The sequence below is a fragment of the Equus quagga genome, chromosome 2 (genome assembly GCF_021613505.1).
Source record: "Equus quagga isolate Etosha38 chromosome 2, UCLA_HA_Equagga_1.0, whole genome shotgun sequence".
In the NCBI taxonomy this organism is placed as follows: domain Eukaryota; kingdom Metazoa; phylum Chordata; class Mammalia; order Perissodactyla; family Equidae; genus Equus; species Equus quagga.
This window is the reverse complement of record NC_060268.1, coordinates 46,565,906-46,584,280: the sequence shown is the minus strand read 5'-3', so window position 1 is coordinate 46,584,280 and position 18,375 is coordinate 46,565,906. Positions and strand designations below refer to the sequence as shown.

The following is an 18,375-nucleotide window of genomic DNA, read 5'->3' as shown; positions in this document are numbered from 1 at the left end:
CCTTAATTCCCTAATTCCATTTTTGAAGACCATTTCTCCAGAAATTGGTAAAAGAATCAACAGCAAGTTTAAACTAGTAAGAGGTAATTTCGGCTGATTAATATTAAACAGTCTCTTCATTAATATTAAAAGTCTCTCTAACATTCCAGCTTTTCATATATCTTTTCTTATATCATGGGTAATCATACTCCAAATACCTTAGGGGGGCAGGAAAGCATGGGAAGACTCACATTAAAAGATGTTACTCCTCTCTTTGCCCAGTTCATGTTTCAAAAACCTCATTACAACAAAGAGGAAAGTGTACCTAAGTCCTGCACTCCATTTGTAACAGATAATGTCTAGCACGCAAGATGCAAAAATAAAGAGTTGCTATCCTATGTTCGTAATGTAGTTTCCCAGGAAGTGTACTCCTTGTTATTCTCTCTCAAGCCTATTTCTTCACATCTCATATTTGCAGACTATGCTGGCAGCACTTACAACAGCAACAAATGTCACAAAATTGAAGTATTTGATTTTAGGATTCCTTAATATATACTTCTTTTACCTAAAATCACAGAATCTCAAAATTAAGATTATGCAATCAGTCCTTTGTGTTCCACTCAAGAATATCTTTTATAAGATTCCTAACAAATGGTCATTCAGCTTCTGCTAAATTCCATTAACGAGCAATTCACTATCTTCCTAAGCAAACTATGCCATGCTGGACAATTCACATAGAAAGAAAAGTAGATTAACCACAGATTTATTGTTAGTATTAATACTATGATGACTATAAACGAAATCCCAATGCACTTCTACTGAGTGTTAGCCAATATTAGCTCTAGGAGAGAGCACGTAAATGAGATGAGGAAAGAATAAAAACTCTGAACAGGCTCAGGAATCCCAAGACCTGGCCTGAAGTGGTAGTACTAACACAAGACATCAAGAGACCAGGATTGGGGCTCTAGATCTGGCACGATGAAATTCACCGAGGGATTCAAAAGTAAAGTCCAAGTCCTGTCTCACCCCTTCTTTGGGACATTGACTGGCCTACCTGCAGCTCAGTCCCATGTTCTTGAGCTCTTTACTCTACAGCATGGAATTAGATATGACCATAACTGCAGAAGTAGAGTTTCAAAAAGTCTAAACTAACAAGTAGAAGACAGGAGAGGCCAGGATTTTAAATTAGAGTAGATGGGAAGCAAGAAAGAAAAAACCAAAAGGGCAAATGGGAAGCACAGGGAAAAAATTCAGTTCTCAGAAGGATTTCATACAAACGGTCAGTAAGTATGATTACCACAAAATAGTGGTGCTGATGGAAAAGTTATATAGAAATATGCTCTGCTATGATCAGATTAACCTATAATTATCTAAGAAAAGTTAATATTTTATTTCCAGTAATTAACTGTCCATAGTCATCATTTGTTTTAAACAGATGTGATAGAAAACATTATAACAAGTCAGAAAAAACCTATGAAGTTATTCTATAATTCTTAGTAAAAGTTATCATTTTAGCTGGAAGATTAATAGTCCAAGATTTCTTAAAGAATAGAAACCATAAAACATTTTATAATCTTAGAACACTAAAAATACTGACTTAGAGAAGCATATGAAATAAGGAAATACTATATGAGTAACAAAAAAACTTCATCAAGAACGTATGTATAATTAAATACTGTAATCACAAAAGAAAATGGAAAATGATTGCAAACTTTTTCCTAGCTTTAAAGATTATAAAGTTAAGTGGCTTGGTCAAAAACAAAAGAATTCCAAGTGTGATGAAAAAGTAAGTCAAGCTGATAAGGAGTGTGTTAAATCTCACAAATAAGATTAGCAGAAAACTACAAGTTAAGGCTTATTTAGATAGATTCTGTTATAAAATAGAATTTGAGCACTGCAGTTTTGACCTAAAAGCATCCCCAGCACACTGAAGCTCTGCCTTCACAGCACTTGAACCATTTCCAAATGTTTTCCATTATTTCACTTTATCCTCAAAACAACCCTGTGAGAACTAAGGAGCTTCAACCAACCCCATATAGCCAAGGGAAAAACACAACCACTGCTGATTAGTGGCACCAGTGGGAGGAGAGCCAAGGATTCCTGACACCAAGCCTCTGTCTCAGTTTAACTTGAGAAAGCTGCGTAACATTTTTCTAAACCCACGTAAAAATAAAGGACAATGCTATCGGGGATTATGGCACTATATCTGGCAATCAAAGAATATCTTCTACCCTGGTTGCATTAAGTTAAAGTTACAACAGATTTTTGAGTATAAATGTTTTGTTTTGAAACATATAGTACAGACACCTATTCAAAAAGAATTTACTTACTTAGAATGTTGAAGCTTATCTTCTATTAATGGAAGAACAGCTGGAATCATTTCTCGAGGAAATATCTGGCTGACGATAGTAAGTGCCATACATACTTCTACCAGGTTAGTGCTCTGCAAGTCCTGACATAAGAAAAGAAAACCTTCAGTGCAAATTTTGAAACTTGGGATAGTGAGCTCAACATCCTTAAGTCATACATACTTACCAGTTTTTTACTAACTTTATAATTAATTCGTATAGTCAGGCTTACCTCTTATTTTATACGAATATGCCTGTTTCATTTGCCTTAATAGAGTCATTAGACAAATATAGCCAAAAAAGCAACTGATCCAAAAGGAGATTGTTTTTCTGTTCTAACACTGGTCAAAGTAGTCTCCTTTATTACAGCCTTTAAAACTTCTCTAAACTAATAAAACAATTTTATGAATTTTTTCTTGTTAATGATACAAGTGGAAGTTTAAAAGGAAGTAATTCTCGAATATATACAATAAAATGCATGCATTCATAGCGGCTCACATAAACACAAAGTTTATAAAGCATTCTAATAGAAGCTGAAAATATGTTTCTGAAAGTTTGGAAAAATTTAAGCTACTTGTAACTTTAATAAGGTATATGACTTAAAATTCAGTAAGTACTACACACACACACAGACTCACATATCAAAAGACTGACATAAGATAAACACGAAAAAGCTGAGCAATTCAACTATACTTCATTACCAATTTTGATTAAAAGTTTTACAGGAAAAAATACTGTGAGTGTGGACTAAATTGTATTTTTATTACCTGTACATTTCAGTAACTCAATTATACTCCACTCTCCTTTAAAATGACTTTTAGAATTTAAAAGACTTCAATTATTCAATTTATGTCTATACCCCTTTAGAATAGACCCCAAAGAAAAAGACAACAGCCTGGAAAGTGTACCTGACTAGGAGTCTGGAGATCTCAGTTATAATTCCAACTCTGCTTTTTTAAATCAAACAGTGATAACAGCAGCAGCAACAACTACTACTTTACACAGTGTTTCATTTAAACCTCACAACTTGGTTAAGTTCTCTTCTTATCCTCACTTTACAGATGGAGAAACTGATCTAAAAGACCATTCTAAGCCCATTCTGTAAGCCTACCTTCTTCCAAAAATGTCTAATTCAATAGGATTAAGGAGAAATGTCAGATGCTTGCAGGAATAATTTAAGACTTCATATTAACCAACACACAATACAGTACCTTTACAACTGTATTCACCAGGAGAAGCAACAGCTCATGATTTTCATGGAGAAATAAAGAAACAGCCAAATAACCTATAAAATTGGAGGGAAAAACTCTTATTATTACCTGCCAAAAATTAACTTTTCCTGAGAAGTTAAACAAAGCAATAACATATTCCAAAATTCAAGGGTCAAAAATACCAGTTACAGGTAAATATAAAAACAAATTGCAAAACAGGAGGTTCAAAAACTTCAGTAAGTAAGATTCCAGGTCATCTTCCTCCTGAAATCTTTCAGAATTATGTATTTCCCAGGACATACCTGAAATGGAAAAGAAGCTATGTGTACCAGCTTAAAAGTTCTGTAAATGACATTAGGAATATATGCCTTCTATCTCCTGTGCAAATCTCTACACAATCAATCAAAACATTTTCTATCTTGTAGCTAAACATATAATTACTCAAAAACTAATAGCTACTACAGTTAACAGTGAGTTACTGGCTATTTGTATTACTGAATGCACTACCTAATACCAACCCATATAATGTAAATCATATATTCAGCCATAAATAATACCTTATTTTCTCTATTTGAAGACGTACTATTGAATGAATAGTTACTGAAGAAAGAAACACTGTCTACCATATCAAATGTACTCACTGACCTTAAGCATTTTTATTTCAGTAATATTAAAACACAAAAAAGTACATCTTAGAAGTGAGAAAATACCTTAATACTGTGACAAATGCCATGTGCAAGGAATTTAGAAGCTCCATTTCATTTTCCTGTCACCCTTCATATTGATAACATTTGTTAGACAGTTAGGATGGGTCAAGTACGTTACAAGCCTCACCTTGTTTAATCCTCACAACCCTATGAGGTAGGTATTATTATCATTCCCAATATAATAATGAGGCTCCCAAAAGGGTAACTGCCCAAAGTCTATAGCTATTACATGGTGGAGCCAGGACTCAAACCCAGTCAGCAGTTAGCTTGTTCCTAACCCCCATGCTGTAACGTCTCTCCACACAGTCTACTTTGAGGCTCTATTCCCTGACTCCCATGCTCATTGTTCTTCATTCTCCTCAATTCTTTCAGCCTTTTTATTAGGGATTCTAATGTTCACTATCCCCATCATTACCCAGCATCCATACTGTCTGTGTCTTTTGGGAAACAGGGGAAAACTGTTAGAAACTTCCTATTCTCACAACCAAGAAGTAGCAGCGTGACCCACTGCAACATCTTCACTGAAGGTCAGAGGAGCAGAGCTATTACTCCCACAATTGTGAGAGAGAAAAAAGAACTAACCGGAGCCAAGAAACAGATGAGAAAAACTCTAGAGAGCATTTAAAGCAGAGATTAGGTCTTCTCAGAATGCTGAAAACTCATTTGCTCAGCTAAGGTATCACCCACAACCAAGTCACAAATATCAAGGTACAAGATCAACAAACTAATCCAAGACCATCTCAATGAAACCTTAATCTATCTGTTACAGAGACTATGCTGTTTTGACAATCAGGAAACAGAAAAAGATATTCTGTGACTCAAAAGATGAAAAAGGTTTCAGGAAAACAAAGAATAACAACTATGATTATCGAGTATATTTGATATGACTAAGAGTGAAGTATAGAATGAGAACACAGGCTTTGACTCATAGAAACTTGGCTTCATATTCTGGCTCCACCACTTATTAGCTCTGTGACCCTGGACAAGTTACTTGACCTTTCTAAACCTCAGCTTTCTCCTCTGTAAAATGAAATACTATCTCACAAGATAAAGCACCTAACATAATGCCTGAATTAATGGGTACTGAAATTTATTTATTCAACAATATTCACATAAAAAATAAGAAGATATTCTCCATCAGAGAAAGCACCAAAGCTAGCCTTAGAAATCTCAGGAGAGTGGATGAAGCAATAGTATCAGAGTAGAGACACATAAAAGGCTTAAATGCTGTCTCAAAAAACAACTTCCGCTCATTAGCACATATAAAGAATATCTGATAGCTGCAGATCTCTCTCTCTCTAGTTGGCAATACAGTATTTTCCTAAGGAAGATGATAAATTTCAATAAAAATGACTTTGAGGTCTTCTTTAAGATAAGCCACCCTACCTACTAATAATACATGTACAAGGTTATTCATTGCAACATTATTTATAAGAGCAAAAAATGAAAAACAACCCAAATGCCATGGGGCCAGCTCCATGACGTAGTGATTAAGTTCAGCATGCTCCACTTCAGCAGCCTGGGTTCAGATCCCGGGCACGGACCTACACCACTCGTACGGAACCATACAGAAGCAGCGACCCACATACAAAATGGAGGAAGACTGGCACAGATGTTAGCTCAGGGTGAATCTTCCTCAGAAAGAGGAACCTGAGGGCCTCTAAGCCTGGTTTGACCTGGTTGAAAAGACTGGTACATCCATCCACCCAACAAAAACTTTGCAACTGGATAAAAGTATGAAGATGTCAAAACAAGGTGTAGAATAATCTATATAGCATGCTATTTTTTGTATAAGTGGGAATGTGTGAGTGTGTATCCATGCATTTGCTTGTGTTTTCAACAAGAAACAATGGAAAGAGTAACCAAAAACTAAGGAAAATAGTTCCTATGGGCGTAACAGACAAACTGGGTAGAGGGGCTAGGGACGAAAGTGAGACTACTCTGATTTCATCTTTGCTTAAGGCCCTAACTTTTGAACCAATAACACTTTACATATTTTAAAAATAAAACTACATTGAAAATGAAAAAAATTACAAGAAAGTCTAAGAAGCAGAATGTAGCAATAGTTGTACAAAATAACTACCCCACTAACCATCTAATATTTATTGAGTACCTATTGTTTCCAAAATTTCCAGCCTTTAGTGATCTTAGAATTGGTTCAGGAGCTAAGACATTAGCATATGCAAAGACAACACCATAAGATAACAGATGGGAGGAGCCACCCGAGTGATCACAGAAGAGTTAAAAGTTGATTTGGAATACGGAAAGGGAGAGACAGGATACCAGAGGATATTCTTCTTGGAGGAAAAAATACAACAAATCTACAAGATAGAAGAGTATTTTGGGTGGAGTGAGGTTTAACAAGTGGAATACTGTGTGCATACAGTCTCCGAATCTTTACCAAAGACATCCCCCACCCCACCACATCATCTGAAAGCACAGGTCAATATAACTTGTGACGAATGCTGGTCCTTGACAACATGACACTATCAACCCCTCTGAATAAAGAATATGTTCTACTCTATTATTCTAAAGAGCTTCCTCCTTGGAACTCTGATATAAAGCTGAACCTATATGAATAGAAATATTTAGGTCCTTGAAAGGATTCTTCCTAATAGCCCTAAAGCTTGATTACAGAGATAACATTTTTAAAAAGAAACCTCTAATCCTCATAGCTAACATTTGTGAAACTGACAACAGGAAATTTAAAATTATTTAAGTCAATTTCAGTTTTATTCTACTAAGAAACGTTTCCGATCATTAAACTGATGAGGTCAGACAGACTTATTAAAATCAGCTTTACTGAGGTATAATTTATATACAAGAAGATTCAACCATTTTAAGTGTATAGTTTAACAAGTTTTGACAACTATATACAGGCATCAAACCACCATCAAAAGATCAGGCGGTGATTTTTAATCTTCTTTATAACTCCAAGATGGTACGGATTAGGAAAATTGATTTCATTTACAGGCTTTGAGTTTTTGAAGTGTTATTTTTTAAAGCTTTGGAAATTACAAGGCAATATTCTAAAAACATACTAATTACCTGGCATCATTCATTCTAGATAGTAGCTGAAACTTTAAGAACAACTTTAAGTATAAAAGTCTTAAATACATACATACCTACTCTTTTTTCTAAAAGATTTCCTTGTTGTGCCAACTTGATTGCATGTATATAGCCAAAGGAAGCATCATATCCAAGCATTTCACAATATATAAGTCTCACCATACATTCCTTCATCATTTTCTGAAAAGCAAAATATCCAGTAACTGTATAGACAAACAGAATGTTCTGATTTTTTTTATTATGTTGTAATCATGTAACAGGGGAATCCTTTAATCCTGGCACTGAAGAGATAACATATATATTATAAATTAATCATCCAAAGTCAGACTTTATAAATAAAAGTTGCTCCCAAACTTAACTACCAACAATACTCATTTTAGTAAAATTATTTCAATATTTTTTTAGTGACAACACTATAAAATAAATCAACTGTAGCGGGTTTTTTTTTTTTTTTTTTTTTTTTTTGCTGAGGAAGATTCGCCCTGAGCTAACATCTTTGACAATCTTCCTCTATTTTGTAAGTGGGTCGCTGCCACAGCATGGCCACCAACAAGTGGTATAGGTTATAGGTCCGCAACTGGAACTGAACCCAAACCCAGGCCACTGAAGTGAAGCATGCTGAACTTAACCACCAGGCCACGGGGCCAGCCCCCAACTGTAGCTATTTCTAATTCTAGGTGCCCCTGTGTAAAATTTGGTTATAACATGAGACACATGCTCCTTATAAAAAATTTCACCTATAGTAATCTGATTGGCTTCTAGAATGCAGCACATCATTGTAATATACATTTGTCAAATGAAAACATCCATAAAATTCCCCACAGGTCCGTAGTAATTTCTATAACAAAAATATTTTTCACATTTAAAAACTAAATTGCACCTGGACTTTCTTCAGAATTATTATGTTCTATATAATATGCAAAAGTTTGCTTTATAGGAATTCTTTTCAACAATCCTCACAATTACATGAACTGAAGGGCACGACTTCATTAATGGTATAGCCATTTCAATATTTAACTTTTTAACTGGGTCTTTTAATATTTACAACACAAGCTAGTAAGTTGTTTTAGGAGATTCTATAAATTTGTTTTATTAGTATGATAATATTTGCATTCTCAATATTTACAGCAAATTTTCATCTGAAATTAAAAATATAAATAAAATGTGTTTCAAAATAAGAAAAGCTCACAGACTATATTAACATCTAAAAATTGGTTAGGGTTAGTACATTACAGGATTACTAAATCACAAAATGCTTAGAAAACAGCAAAATAAAATGTTTTAAAGTAAGGATAATAATGTTCAACATTTTATTCATATATATATTCCATTTATGTATATACACACATATATACGTGTGTGTGTGTGTGTGTGTGTGTAAACATGAAGAGTTTAAAAAGAAACCGTAAGATCGGGGCCGGCCCCGTGGCTGAGTGGTTAAGTTCTCGTGCTCTGCTTCAGCCGCCCAGGTTTTCGCCGGTTCCAGTCCTGGGCGCAGACATGGCACCGCTCATCAGGCCACGCTGAAGCGGCGTCCCACATGCCACAACTAGGAGGACCTACAACTAGAATATACAACTATGTACTGGGGGGCTTTGGGGAGAAAAAAGAAAAATAAAATCTTAAAAAAAAAAAAAAGAAACCATAAGAAAATCTTAGGGGAATAAAATTTAATTCAGGTCACTTGTGATTACAGTAACCATAGTTAATTCATTAGCACATTAATTAAGACTACTAAATACTGAGAAAACAAGCTTAAAAGATACTGGAAGTCCCTCTTCAAAGGTTTCTGCATCAATTAAAACAAAAGACTTCATTTAAGCCATTAATTATCAATTCTGGTTTTATAACATTTTATCTCAGCGTTTTTCAAAAGTCATTATGAACTTTAAGTAAAATTATATTGCATACACTATTATTCTCTTATTTTTGGAGAAGAAAGTGCCTTTCCCAAGCAGGAATTTGCTTTACAATATCTCTAACGAATGTCACCCAACCTCTCCATGACCACCTCGGGGACGGACTACTCTGTAAAGTATGCCCAGAGCTGGGTAGCCATAACTATTAGAAAATCTTCCTTCCCAACTCTGGCTCCCTAACTTCTACCTATTTATCTTAGCTCTGTCCACACCAGGTTTATGCCTGGTAGCAAGAAAAATTATATTTACTGATGCCAATTATAGAAAATGGAAAGTACAAAGACAGAAACCATTTCTGTTTAACATTTCTATCAAGTATAATGACGGACAGTGATTTTATAAATACACACACATACATATCTATACACACACACATATGTACATATATACACATGGATATATCAGGTTAACCATGTTTTGAGTTTCACTTGCCCACATATTACTAATGTCATAAAAGGAAATATACACATTTTCTCAGACTTTACAAGTTTATTCACATACATGATCATGTGCTCATGCAAAATCATCACCCCAATATTTTTATTAGAAATACATTCCCACAGTGACTTACACACAGAAGGCACTCACTAAATATTTGCTGAATAAATGTGGCTTGGGAAAACCTCATTATATGAAACCACAAGAAAATTAAAAAACAAAACAAAACAAAAGGAGGTCTTTAACTAGGCAGGGATGGTCTCAGAGCGGCCTGCATGTAGTGGCCGCTCATTAAATAGTTGCTGAATGAATGCAGTTTGAAAAATCAAATGATATGGAACCAAATTTTTTTAACACTGGATCTTGATTTAACTGTTGTGCAATATACTCCGTTTTACAGCAAGAAAATCATTTTCAAACCTGTCAGCCAACCTATAATAGTAAAACAAGAGATCTACAATATGTCAATTCTGGTCCAAAAACATTATTTTAAATGATATATTCTAACCTTTTCTCAGTGCACAACATTAAAACAAAAATATCAGCAGTGAAGTCCCGGGAGGATTGCCACATTTATGTAATTATCGTCACGTTGGCAGTGACATCAGTCGAGCAACTCTTACTCTGGTGCAGCCAGTCAATAACTAAAGGCTAAAGTTAATGTCTGACTTGCTACCATCCATAACGGATTTGACTACGATAAATCAGATTTTAGCAACTGATCAATTAGATGCCACTATCAAGTCCACAGTGGATCAGATTTCAAATTCAAACGTGCTGACACTGACTATGCAAGCTTACCAGTGTCGTAGTAGGAGCGGAAACAGTTGCTTTCAGATTACTCAATTCTTGCTGGATTAATTTCTCTTCCTCCTGAAAAAGTGAAAATATTTAAATGCATGAATAGCTATCTTTTTAAACTGTAGAATCATTTTCTAAAGGAAAAATATAATTTATAATACTTTCAATAAAAAAAGAAACCATATTCTAAAGGAGAGTTATAAAAATTATGTGCTTAAGATTTGCCTAAAGGCATTTCTCCAACCCTCAGAATCATTCCTGGAAAGAATAAATATTTCCAGGCTAACCCACCATTCCTCTTTTGTTCACTGTTACTGTCCCCTAAAGGACAGTTTAGCAGAAAATTTTTTTAAAAATTAATGGTAATGAGAAAGCAGAAAAGAAATTCTTCATGTACTAGCCCAGGATAATGTTCTCACACTTTCCCCTTAACAGTAAAACGTCTTCCAGGGCTGGCCCAGTGGTGCAGCAGTTAAGTTCACACGTTCCACTTCTCGGCAGCCCGGGGTTCACCGGTTCAGATCCCGGGTGCGGACATGGCACTGCTTGGCAAAAGCCATGCTATGGTAGGTGTCCCACGTATAAAGTAGAGGAAGATGGGTACGGATGTTAGCTCAGGGCCAGTCTTCCTCAGCAAAAAGAGGAGGACTGGCAGTAGTTAGCTCAGGACTAATCTTCCTCAAAAAAAAAAAAAAAAGTAAAATGTCTTCATGGAATAGAGAAAGCAGGCAGAGGTAAGAAGGCAGAAACAGAAATCCATCTTTTTCCCTTAAACCATATTCTTCCCTATCCTTTTCTTCTTTTTCCTCAAATCCTTTCCCTCACTTCCCATCTCTCTCTCACACACACAACAAATACACCAATCTGGTGTCTGCATTGTATTTCACCTCCTTAAGCACTTGAGAAATTGGCCCCATTTTTGGCTAATATAACGCTATCTTTAAATCATACACTGAATTAGCAGACGTCCATCAGGTGGCTAATCAAGAACTATTAGTGAAGTACTGCCACATTTAGACGCCTTATGTACAGTTTGAAACTGCAATTTAAGACCAAAAATAATTTTTTTAATTTCATTCAGTCACTCATAAAAATTAGCAAACGACAAAACATTAAGACAAACAATATTTAGGGGCAGCCCCATGGCTGAGTGGTTAAGTTCGCATGATTCACTTCGGCAGCCCAGGGTTTCACCGGTTCGGATCCTGGGCGCAGACATGACACTGCTCATCAGGTCACACTGAGGCGGCGTCCCACATGCCACAAGTAGAAGGACCCACAACTAAAAAATACACAACTGTGTACTGGGGGGCTTTGGGGAAAAGAAGGAGAAAGAAAAAAAATGATTGGCAACAGATGTTCACTCAGGTGCCAATCTTTAAAAAAAAGAAAAGACAAACAATATTTAGTCCACAAATAATGATTTCTGAACGTGAAGCAGACCCTCTGCAGTACAGCATCCTATTTCAGTTTTAAAAGCACATTTTAAACCCTCAGAGCACGCTGAAGAAAAACCCACTCCATCTTTTCTTCTCTCCTGGCAGTTAGATTTCATTGCATACTGCTTAGACTTGTTTTAAGCCCAACACGAATGATCAATTCCTTGGGAAAAGAAAATGTTTCATTCTATTTCCTCAGGGTGTAACACATAACCTCTTCCATAAATATCTTTTGAACAAATTATGACAAAACACACCATCTTTTTCTAAAATAGAAACTCCTTGAAGCTTTGAATCAGGTTCTTACACAACTCATGCAACTACCAAAAGTCTGTGGGAACTTAATAACTTCTATTTCAACTGCTCATTTTCGAAGCCCCTCTGAGACAGCGACTTACTCAGCAAATTTTACATTTTGGAAAAATTAATGCTTTTTCTTTGCCCAGCCCGTTGGTCTAACCTAAGAACCTCAAGCTCCCCAAACATATTGGTATGGCAGAGTCTGTTCCGGTGTGTGACCTCTAGAAGTTGAAAGAACTGGGGGAGAGAAAGAACTTGAGCAGGGAAAGAAACTTCGTAGAAGATGAAAAATGCTGACACGTTCACTTGGTGTTTTCACACGCTGGAAGTCTCATCTAATCGTCAAAACAACCTATGAAATATGTATTGGTACTCTTGCACTTCAACATTCAGGAAACACCTGGAGACTCAAAGATTAGAGATTTGCCCCTAGATGATAATGAGTCAGGTCAGGGTCAACTGTGGAAACCCGGCCTCCCAGTTGTCAGTCCGGGCAGGAAAGTGAAGCTTGCAAACAGACTCAAGGACAGACAGACACACACGCTGTCCCTGACCCCGCCGGAGGGCCCACCCCGGAGGCTGGCCGCCCGACCAGGGCCTCCCAGCGCGGGGGCCTCCCCCGGGCGCCCCCGACCTCCCAGCGCGGCGGGCACCTACGTGCTTGGAGGTGAGCGCGGTGATGCCGCGGACGAGGCTGCCCAGCCGCGAGGAGAAGGACGCCTTGGCGGCCGCCGGGGCGCCACCCGACTGGTTCTGCAGGAAGAGGCCCGGCAGCGCCGTCAGCGTCTTCTCCACTATGTCGCTCATCGCCGCCGCCGCCCGTTCTCCGGTCGCCGCCCGGCTTCATGCCCGGCCCCTGCCCAGCCGCCCGCCCGGCCTCCGTAGGCACTTCCTGTTTGTTTGAAGAAGAAATCTTTATTCGCGTCCCGCTGGACAAACACAGCGTCGTTCTCGAGAGAGGCCGCCGGAGGGCGCGAGAGTCCGCGGCAGAAAGGCAGCGCGCCAGGCCTGCTCGCAGAGGTTGGCCTCCTGTGGACCAATAGAAGGACCGACGCTCCCGTTTCGATGGCAACCCTGGGATCTCGGGCGTCTCGTGGTCCTCCTAAGGTAGCCGCTCGGGCCCGTCCTTCTTAGACTTCGTCCCCGAAGGTCTCCATTTCCCTGTAGCCGAGCAATCCGCCCGCCTCCTTCCACCGCACCCCGAGGGGTGGGGTCGACGCGGGGCCCTCGCCCTGGCGGTGCTGGGGACTCTGGTGGTGTTGATTCTGTCCTGCGGAGTCATCCAACCAGGTTCAGAGCCCGCCGCGTACGGGGGACTCGTGGCCACTGTCGCTTCCCATCCACTCCTGTCATCTTGGGATTTGGGGAGGCAGCCGGGAAAGAGAAGCGGTCGGGCGGGCAACCCCCTGCCCCCGGCCGACTCCTACTCAGCAGGTCGCAGTTTAAAGGTCACCTTCCTGGAGCGGACGTCCCTGGCCCGGCAGATAAGGATAGGTCTCCCTGGCCTACCCTCTCACTAGGCTCGCTTCTTTTCCATTTTAGAACTGATCGCAGTTGCTGCTACATAAATATTTATCTCCCTATGGAGACCCTTATTAACATTGCTATTACCCCAACTTCGACCTAGAACAGAATCTAGTACATACGGTGGTTCTCAAAATGTGGTCTGGTGACTTCCGAGGGTCCCGGACCCTTCCAGGGGATCCACAAAGTCAAAACTATATTCGTAACATTACTAACGTTGTTTGCTGTTTTTGCGCTCATCCTCTCGGGAGTGCACAGAGAAGTTTTCAACAGAATAGATGATTTACAATCGCCCTATTGGTTAGTGAAATGTATGCTTGGGTGCTGTTGTGTTTTCTAGAACTTTCTAAGGTTTAGAGTATAAATATACACGTTGTCAGAGATTCTCAGCTTGTCTTCCGTACTTCTAGTGTGTTCTTACAAGCTATCTTCACTTGTGCCTATTCTCTGTAACCTCATTAATTATACAATACACGTTTTTTTGAAATCCCTAAATTGTCCTTGGACCTATGCAGAAACATAAGAAAAAAGCTCACTTTGTTGACTTGTTTTGCAAGAATTTTTTAATTTATTGAAAACTGTTGTAAGTATTTAAATTTTATCTATAACTTTTATTCTTTTAAAATGTAATATTTTATTCTAAAAGAAAATTTTGTTGATATATTTTTTTTTTAATTTTTAGGATCTTTCATTGGCTCACAAAAGGAAGATTAGAAGACTTGCTTTCCTAACCCTCTCGTATCTAAAGATGCTGAAAAAGATGTTGAGGTCAATATCAGAGGCTTCTCTGACTCAGGTAAAGAGAAGAGTCTGGGTGAAACTGTAAACAAGAAAGGAAAGTATGGGCCTGACCCGGTGGCATAGTGGTTAAGTTCTTGAGCTCCAATTCATTGGCCTGGGTTGGTGGTTTCAGATCTGGGCTGGACCTACACACAGCTTATCAAGCTGTGCTGTGCCAGTGTCTCACATACAAAATAGAAGAAGATTGGCATGGATGTTAGCTCAGGGCCAATCTTCCTCACCAAAAAAAAAATGGAAATTATGCCCAAAACTTCATTTTTTCTTTGGGTTTAGAGATGTTAATAATTTAGCTTATTTTGTCTTAGTCAACAGAACATTTTCAGATACTATTTTGGTGCCAGTTAAGTTGAGGCATCATTTTGAGACCAATCATTCAGAGTTTAAAGGAAAGGAAATTAAATATTTTAAACATGATAAACGCTTTAAAAGCCAAAGCTTTTTTCTTACCACTTTTCAAACTAGAAATGAAAAACCCACTGAAGCATCTTACAGGTTAAGTTATTGTGTTGCACTGGCTGAAGAGAGCATATGATAGCTGAGAGACTAATAAAGCCTGTGCATTACTGTGCCTGCTAGATGAAAAATCAGTCAAAGAAATCATGGCAGTGCTGCTCTCCAAAGATGTAGTCACTCACCAAAATAGAAATTTAGCTGCAAACATAAGACTGAGTTGACGTCTCATCTGCAGAATTATACTGGCTTTAAGATGGACAAAAATTATGTAATTACAGATGTAGCTAGACTTGTTGCTTTGCTTGTATTGATCCAGTGTCAGTACCGACAAATACTTGAAGATCTTTTCTACAAATGCTTGGCAGTAAACACAAGTGGTGCTGAAATCAAGTGTTGAACAGTTTTTTTCATCTCGTAGTTTATCCTGGAACAACTGTGCTGATACCTGCGCTATGATATAAAAGCACTGCTGGCCAAAGCTGCTGGCATCTTGGTATAAATCAAGGCCGAGACTCCAGACTGTACTCTTCACCAACACACGCTCACATTTTAAAAAAGAGAAAAAAAGCCAGTTTCACCTAAGGATATCTTTAATGAAGCAGTAAGGATTCTTAATTTGATTAAATCACAACGCTTGTGAACATTTCCTGTAAATACTGTGTGTGGCTAAGCGGGAAGTACACATAAAGCAGGTCTGATGCGCAACCCAGGTTTCTCGTTTGTGCAATTGTTTGACTTGAAAGCTGAACCAGCCGCTTTTCTTCACGGAACACAATTTTCTATTGAAATAATGATTAACAAGCTGTGGTTTTCTTGAAAATGAACAATGAGTTTGTCACATCCAGGAAAATAACTGACAGTATTTGTTGCCAAGCTTTCAAAATTAAAATTTTGAAAAATGTGTATCTGCCACCAGGAATTTGATAATTTCCCAATATATAAGGACTGTTCTGATAAGATTGGTGGTGACATTAATGAATCTCCTATTTTTGTATTGTATAATTAAAGGTGTCAACATTTGGAAGATATATATAACTCAGAGAACCAATATTTTCCAAATGATCAATGCATGACGTTATAAAATTATGTACAGACTAAAGATCCATTTAAAGTGCATATAAACCAATGATTTTCTTTTTTCTTAAAGCCTGGCACCTGAGCTAACGAATGTTGCCCATCTCTTTTTTTGCTTTTTCTCCCCAAATCTCCCCCATACATAGTCGTATATTTTAGTTGTGGGTCCCACCAGTTGTGGCATGTGGGATGCCGCCTCAGCATGGCCTGATGAGCCATGCCATGTCCATGCCCAGGATCCGAACTGGCGAAACCCTGGTCCGCCGAAGTGGAGCGGGCGAACTTAACCACTTGGCCACGGGCCCGGCCCCTAGACCAATGATTTTAATGTAACCCGATAGAAAAAGTTCACTGTTTTCAAATTCCACCTTGCAACAAACCTTTAAGAAACTACTTCTTGTTGAGTTTTGATGTTGTATCAAAGAAGAATATCCAGTTATTTGAAAAGGCTATTAAAATACTCTCTTTTTTCCCCTGAATTATATATCTGTGTGAGACCAGGTTTTCTTCATAAACTTCAAACAAAATAACAACTCTGTGATAGGCTGATAATGGCTGCCGAGGATGTGTCCACATCCTAGTCCTTGGAATTTGTGAATGTTGCCTTGTGCGGTAAAACTTGTGCAGATGTGATTAAGTTAAGTATCTTGAGATAAAGAGATTATCCCAGATTATCCTGGTGGGCCCCAGATGCCATCACAAATGTCCTTCTAAGAGAGAGGCAGAAGGAGATTAACCACCGCAAAACAAAAGAAGAGAGGTTGAGGCAGAGATTGGAATGATGCACTCACAAAATTAAGGAATGCCAGGAGCCACCAGAAGCTGGAAGAGGCCGGAAATGAATTTTCCTCCGGAGCCTCCAGAGGGAGCACTTCCCTGCCCACACCTTGATTTCCACCCAGTGAAACTGTTGTTGAAGTTCTGGCCTCCACAACCCTACGGGAATACATTTCCGTTGTTTTAAGCCAAGTTTGTGGCAATTTTTTACAGCAGCCCCGGGAAACTAACACAAACCCCAAAGCAACAGATTAAATGCAGATCCAGACATGAGAATCCAGCTGTCTTATATTAAGCCTGACAGTGAAGAGATTTGCAAAACGGTAAAACAATGCCACTCCTCTCACTGATTTTTTTTGTTTTGAATATATAGCTGTTTTTCATTTTTCTTAATGTTGTTAACATATAATGGGTTTATTATTGCTATTTTAAAATGAATTAATAGCTTAAAATTTTCTCAGTTTTACTTTCTACTCAAGTAGATATTATAGATATAACCCATATAAACAAAAGCTTTTGGGGATCCTCAATTTTTAAGCATGTAAAGGAGTCCTGAGACCAAAACGTTTGAAAACTGCTTATCTGGTATGTAGTAGGTGCTCAATTATTTATTGAAGTAATTGTTATATTTATCATTCAGTCACATCAATCGATGTATGAGTATAAGCCAGTGAATAGCAAAAGAGTTTAGGGATAAGGTGAGAGGTTGCAAGGGAAGACAGAGAGTTCTTAGAAAAGAGAAACATTTGGAAAAAAGAATTATCTCCAACTGACCAGATGATGAAGAAGTTGCTGGAACAACTTCCAGAGCTTCCTACCCTGTGACCCAGGCACAAAGATCGTTGAATCCCCACCAATTCCTGCCATTCCTCCTCTGACTTCCACCTCAAAAAGCTAAAAATTGAGGGGCCATCCCCGTGGCCCAGTGGTTAAGTTCATGCTCTCCACCCCGGCGGCCCAGGGTTTCGCTGGTTTGGATCCTGGGCGCGGACATGGCACCGCTCATCAGGCCATGTTGAGGCAGCATCCCACATGCCACAACTAGAGGGACCCACAACTAAAATATACAACTATGTACTGGAGGGATTTGGGGAGAAAAAGCAGGGAAAAAAAAACAAAAACAAAAGCTAAAAATTGAAAACACAGCTAAGAAACTGATGTCAAAAGCCCAGAAGTGAAGGGTCTGGTAGGAAAAGCTACAGAATTCTTAGCTTCTTGTTAAGATTTCAAATTATAGGATGTGAGAACTGAAAGAAAATTTGGAGGTCATCCACACATCCAATCACCTAATTTTGTAGAAAAGGATACTGAAACTTAGACTGTGGAAGCCACTTGACCAAGGTCACACAACCTCAGGAGCAGAGGTGAAACTGGAGCCCTGAGTCTAGACTTCGAGCCTGGAATGTCTCCCCATGCCTTCATGGTGTTGCCAAGGAAGTGGTGCCTGTGGCTTCCCCGTTCTGAGACTCTGCTCCAAGTCCTGCCCTGCAATGAAGGAGATGTGGATGTTCTCCTTTAGGCCTATAATTTTAGAC

General features: G+C 38.4%; 1 protein-coding gene and 1 long non-coding RNA gene across 2 annotated transcripts in view; one reads left to right on the top strand and one right to left on the bottom strand.

Moving 5' to 3' along the window:
* AP4E1 (adaptor related protein complex 4 subunit epsilon 1) overlaps nucleotides 1-13,097 on the bottom strand; it is a 56,317-nt gene extending 43,220 nt beyond the window's left edge. The window contains exons 1-5 of the mRNA XM_046653521.1: nucleotides 12,869-13,097; nucleotides 10,473-10,544; nucleotides 7,371-7,494; nucleotides 3,539-3,612; nucleotides 2,310-2,431 (exon numbers count right to left, since the gene is read on the bottom strand). Of these exons, the coding sequence (XP_046509477.1) occupies nucleotides 2,310-2,431; nucleotides 3,539-3,612; nucleotides 7,371-7,494; nucleotides 10,473-10,544; nucleotides 12,869-13,018 (542 nt within the window). The 5' untranslated portion in view covers nucleotides 13,019-13,097. The remainder of the gene's footprint in view (nucleotides 1-2,309; nucleotides 2,432-3,538; nucleotides 3,613-7,370; nucleotides 7,495-10,472; nucleotides 10,545-12,868) is intronic.
* A 76-nt stretch (nucleotides 13,098-13,173) lies between these two features.
* The window catches only part of LOC124235470 (uncharacterized), a 41,233-nt gene continuing 36,031 nt past the window's right edge, over nucleotides 13,174-18,375 (top strand). Inside the window, exons 1-2 of the long non-coding RNA XR_006887492.1 lie at nucleotides 13,174-13,318; nucleotides 14,418-14,531. This is a non-coding gene — a long non-coding RNA (uncharacterized LOC124235470). The remainder of the gene's footprint in view (nucleotides 13,319-14,417; nucleotides 14,532-18,375) is intronic.